This window comes from Triticum dicoccoides, chromosome 7A (assembly GCF_002162155.2).
Source record: "Triticum dicoccoides isolate Atlit2015 ecotype Zavitan chromosome 7A, WEW_v2.0, whole genome shotgun sequence".
Taxonomy (NCBI): Eukaryota; Viridiplantae; Streptophyta; class Magnoliopsida; order Poales; family Poaceae; genus Triticum; species Triticum dicoccoides.
This window is the reverse complement of record NC_041392.1, coordinates 130,135,436-130,140,852: the sequence shown is the minus strand read 5'-3', so window position 1 is coordinate 130,140,852 and position 5,417 is coordinate 130,135,436. Positions and strand designations below refer to the sequence as shown.

The 5,417-nt window shown below is 52.4% G+C and overlaps 1 protein-coding gene across 1 annotated transcript; it reads right to left on the bottom strand.

The window, feature by feature from the left end:
* Positions 1–2,558: 2,558 nt before the first annotated feature.
* Positions 2,559–3,570, bottom strand: LOC119332289 (zinc finger protein 8-like). Its single transcript, XM_037605471.1, has one exon. The coding sequence runs from the start codon at positions 3,515–3,517 to the stop codon at positions 2,792–2,794; it is 726 nt and encodes a 241-aa protein (XP_037461368.1). The 5' UTR covers positions 3,518–3,570; the 3' UTR covers positions 2,559–2,791.
* Between the last annotated feature and the right edge of the window lie 1,847 nt (positions 3,571–5,417).

Sequence of the window (5,417 nt, the reverse complement as noted above, 5' to 3'; positions counted from 1 at the left end):
CTGTTCATGAATGGAAAATGTCCTAAAAATTCAAAAACTGTTCGTGCTAACAAAATAGTTTAATCATTCATAAAATATTCGCTGATTCAAAAAATGATCATCCATTTCAAAATATATTCGTTAAATCAAAAAATGTTTGATAAATCAAAAGAAATTCAAAAATGGTTCCACCAAATTCCAAAACTATGTTCTTCGATTATAGAAATGTTCATTCAAGAAAATTGTTCAAAAAAATGTTCACAATTTAAAAAAATGTTTACAAATAGTACAATATTCTCATGAATTCAAAAATATTCTTGATTTTAGAAAATGTTAAAAAAATTGTGAAAGTGTTCATGATTTCAAATATGTGCACGAGTTTAAAAAAATGTTCATGATTTCACGAAATTTTAGAGTGATAGTGTCTCTCGGTGATGCAATAAAATGTGGTCGTGGGCGTTGAAGATTATGATTTTTTTTTCCTCTCTCGTTGCAACGCATGAGCTCTTTTGATAGTAGCTAATTAAAGTAAGATTCGTTGCTAGGCACCTCTATTTCTAGCGCATAGGCAGCAGGCGAGTCAAGGCGCCTGGGTCACCCACCAGGCTAAGCAAAGTTTTGAGGTTGCGAGGACAGACGAGCTTCTACTTCGTGGACTTGAACCAAAAACTCTCCGGCCATGGACTTCAGGTCAGCATGAAGCAACGCAGACGTCAACCAAGTGCACCCTACATATTTTGGGACGGAGGGAATACAATTTACTTTTGCACTTATGCAGAGCGGAATTTTATGTTTTGAAGTCATACACCGAGTTTCCCGCAAAAAAAGAAAGTCATACACCGAGCAGCACTTCTGTGTGTGTGTCAGCGACAGCGAGAGCCGCGTGCGTTCCGGCTCATGTCTCATGATTTTCGTCGAGGCTCAGTTCCTCCGTCCCCCGTGTACCGGCGTGCGCCGAGATGTTCGGCGAGCCGCCGGCCGTCACCCGCCGCATAGCGAGGACGTCCGGTCACCAGCGCACCAGCGCACCTGCGCGCCCACCCACGCGCTTCCCGAGGCGCTGCGGCCCGGCATGCATGCACCATGCTCCGGCGAGTCGGCGCTTCCCACATGGCCGGACACACCGGAGGCCGAGGACACGTACGCGCGCGCATGGTCGACCGGAGCGCCCGAGGATCAATTCACTTCACGGCACACCAAACTCGTCGTCCCCCTCGCCGGTCGGTCGCTGCACGAACTCCGGTTAATCCTGCGATGCGACGCATGTCCACTGTCCAGAGTAACTATAGTACTGTACGTACCACCGATGCAGATGCGGAGCAGCTGCACCCGCGCCTGCATGCCGTCCTGAACGCACGTACTCACGTACGTCCTGGCTAGCCGCAGCGCACGCGCCGGTACGCCGACCGATGGCTGCACCCATTGGTCTCTGGCCTGCACGCATGCATGCTCCTATGCATGTACCACATATAGGTAACTCGTACGCGCAGCACCTACCTGTGCGCCGGGCACGCACGCACAGTACCAGCAAGTTAACGTTGTCAGTGTCGGCGTCGCCCAGTGGCAGGAGTGAGTATTTACTTGCTAGTACTGCTGGGGGGTCTGGCTGGGGCACCTTTTTCCAGGCCAGCCCGCGTCACCACGGCGGGTACAGCACGTACGTACGTGCCTACTCCGATGGTGCATGCGGCGGCAGTGGCTGTGCACATGTTTTCGTTAGTGCCAGTCAGAGCCACGCCTGTAAAGTCTACAGGGTCGACCGAATCAAGTGCTAAGTTTTCTCATCGGTGATTTCATGATGCAGATGATACACATGGACCCTGTTTGGATACTCTAACTCAGTTAGAGGTTAGAAGAGTTAAATTTTAACCCTGAACTAACCCTGAGCTAACTCTAACCAAAGAGGTGTTTGGATGGCAGGGTTAGATGAAGCGCGGATACGACAATGCGCCTTCACAAGCGGTGCGAGAGAGAGGGAGAGGACGAAAAGCTTAAAAAATAAGAAGGGTCTGTTGCGGGAAAAGCGAGAGAAAAAAAATAATGATCCTGAAAAAAACTAACCCAAATAAGCGCTTCTTAGATGGGTTAGATGCATAACTAACTCTTGTGTTTGAATATTTTTGGGTCACTTAAGTCCAAACCAACCCAAACTAATTCTAATCCATGAATCCAAACAGGACCATGATACGACTTCACACTTCACAACGACGGGAACCCAGCTCTGCCACTTGATCGGTGCTATGACAATCGCGTATGAATGCTGAACCCAGTTTTGCTATATACATCCGGACGACTAGACCGACTTTAAACTTTTTCCAACAGGTGAGGACTCTGAATAATTATCTTTAATGAGAGGATATTAGCAGTGATGGAACAGCTATCATTGGTTGACGGAGACATTCCAAGTCGACTGAACCAGTCACTGTCTTGACTAGCAATACAGTTTTCAATTGCGTAATCATGATTGTACAATCATTTTGGGCTTTCTCTCCTAATAAAAATGCCCGCTCAAGAAAAAAAAAAGCAGTCATGCCAAACTTTTGTGAAGTTTGAAACTACGAAATCATCTGGAACCGAACTTGCTAGCAGAGTCTTAGGCACTGAATCGCTCATGACCAAGCTAAAGAAAATGGAGAGAAGTACACATTATTCAAAATGCATGCCAACTTAACTTGCATTCTAATTTTATAAAAAAAACAAATGAACGCCGTCGATTACAGATGATAACAGTAATTATATAAGACTAAACAGGGTGATTGACCTGAACAATTAAGGTAAAGATACCACCTAGGTCGACAACAATTGCAACGGACTACAGGCAGAGGTCCAGGCTTACAACGCCCTCCTTCTGCCCCATCATTTCGGACCTACCGATCTCCGTGGGCGACCCGCCGGTGAGGCACGACGGCAGCGACGTCACCACGCTCATCGCCACATTATTCCCATCCTTACCGGCCACCTCTCCGGTCCCAGCAGCCGCCGCCGCCGTCGCTTCATCGTGCCGGCCGGCGGCACCAAAAGCACCAGCACCCACTGGCGTCGGCCTCCACCCCATCCCCGGCACGGGCATGCCGCCGTACGCCGCGGATCGCGCCACGCCGCCGTACATGCCCGGCCACACCGGGTACTGCGGCGGCGGCATGGGAGCGGCCTGGTGGTGGCCGTAGCCGCCGAACAGGGCGCCGTAGACGTGCGTGCCGGCCGGGAGGTAGGCGGCGGCGAGGGAGGCCTCGAGGTGCGCCCGGCGCGCGTGCTGCCGCTCCCGCTTGTGCGCGTTCTGGTGCCCCCCCAGCGCCTGCGACGTCGGGAAGTTGCGGCAGCAGTAGTGGCACTCGAACTTGCGGGTCTCCCCCTCCCCGACCGCCGCCTCCGCCTTGGGGGGCAGCTGGTCGGCGGCAGCGGCGGCGTCGTTGGAGAAGTCGCAGCCGAAGAGGCGGATGGTGGCGTCGGCCGGAGGCTGACCGGCGGGGCGGACGACGAGCGGGAGCTGCGGGAACGAGTCGGCGCCCCCGAGCACGGTGCCATGCGGCGCGGCCATGGCGGAGAGCTGGCTGGCTAGCTAGCTTCCTGAACAGTGACCGGCGTTGAGTCTGTGACTTTGTGTGCTGGAAGAGGGCAAGGGGGCGGGTGGTTTTATGGCGAGACGACGACATGGAGAGACGGCCGGGCGTCTGCAGGCCGGGCGGGCGGAGGGGACAGGCCCCGCCGGGGGACCGAAGTACGTAGGAGCCGGGGCGCTCATTGAAGGCTAACCATCTCGTCACCCTCCAAGTACACTCACGCAAACCGATCGGCAGTGTACCGCAGCTGCCCGCCTGGCCCTGCGCACGTACTGCATGCATGCATGCATGGCCGATAAGACTATATGCCCCATCACCATTCGCTAGGCAGTACGTGTACGTGCATGCATACGTGATGTAGGAGGATAGGGCAGCGCGCATTGGGTGCTATGTTCGTGCGATCCGCTGCCAAAAGTCACACCCAACCCGCGTTACCAAAACTTGAAGCTCAGACAGAGTCTATGTGAAGATGAGCAACAAAATTAGGGAAATTTGTGAACGGCAATTAAGAGCGTGGTACTGCGTGCTCCATGACCTCGCGAACATGCTTGCACAGTGCGTGGTGACCCATGCATGGATGCGTGGATGGGCGCAACCACGGGCGGCGCCGGTGGTCCTTCCGGCCGTGGACGGCGGCAGGGCGGGGGGAGAGACGAGACGGGACGCGGCTGTGCTGTTGCGCTGGCACCTGCAGCCACATATGATTACCGGGCCGGCCCTCGACGCTGTATGCATGCTAAAGTCTCGCCCTTTAACTGCATGGACCGATCGCTCTCTCGCTGAACTCCGAACGATCACCAATTCCGGCTGTCCGATCGGCATGGTTATGGACTCGGGTGTGCCCTTTCCGGGTGGGATCTACATGCCCTTGCTTTGCAGCATTGCATGCCATGGATAGCTTGTCTTTCTAGCTTTTCCTGCATGCTTTGCTGCCCTTCCATGACTTTTCTCGGATCGTCAACTGCATCGATCGATCTCGATGCACGCCTCTGGGCTCCGGAGTCTCTACCGACGCGACCCTGTGGACTCGAGCTTTGTCATGTCGTTCTGAGAGAGAGGCCGGAAAAGAAGCTACTGCTACGTACTACAGTACGCTGTCCAGCTATGAGAGCGAGCGGCTCTGACAGACATACGGCCGGCCGGGCCGTCGTCATTGCACACCGCTCTGTCAGTGTCAGGCCGCCGGAAGTACGTACTGACTGACTGACGGGGTAACGTTGAATTCGGACCAACAACCCAACCAGTCTACTGCTCTCTAGAAAAGCTGCTCCCATCCGCGGCCGGCCGGCCGGCCTGTGCGAGTCACGACCATCATCACTTGCCTGTGACTTGTGAGCAGTGGGCGGTACCGTATATATACCACCGCGCTGTAGCCTACCCGTACGTAGGTACCAGCCCAGCCATTGGCTGCAAATATCGCGAGTACGTACCCGGCATGGCAACGCAGCGCGTCGGCCGTATTACCGTCGATGATGCCAGACCAATTAATTAGTTTGCTTTTAATTTGGGAACGACTTCACGTCTGTATGCATCACACCCTAAGACCTTGTACAATGCTAGGCCTCCTTTGGTTCATAGGGTAGGAAAATTATAGAAATAAAAAAGTCATAGGAAATAAGATGACATGCATCTCAAATCCTATGAGTAGGAATATGAGAGAAGATGTCCTTTGTTTCACATTATAGGATTTTTTCCATTAAGTCTAGACTAATGTTTATTTTCTTATGAAATATGGAGGATAGGAAGATTTTCGCCGTAGGAATAGGATTCCATTCCTACAAACCAAAGAGCTCTATAGAAAAAAATTTCTATAAAAATCCTATTCTATGAAATTTCTATAAAATTCCTCCAAACCAAAGGGTGTTTAAAGAGGTTTTT

Coding starts and splice junctions, on each gene's coding strand:
- LOC119332289 (XM_037605471.1), bottom strand. CDS start 3,517: ATGGCCGCGCCGCATGGCACCGTGCTCGGGGGCGCCGACTCGTTCCCG.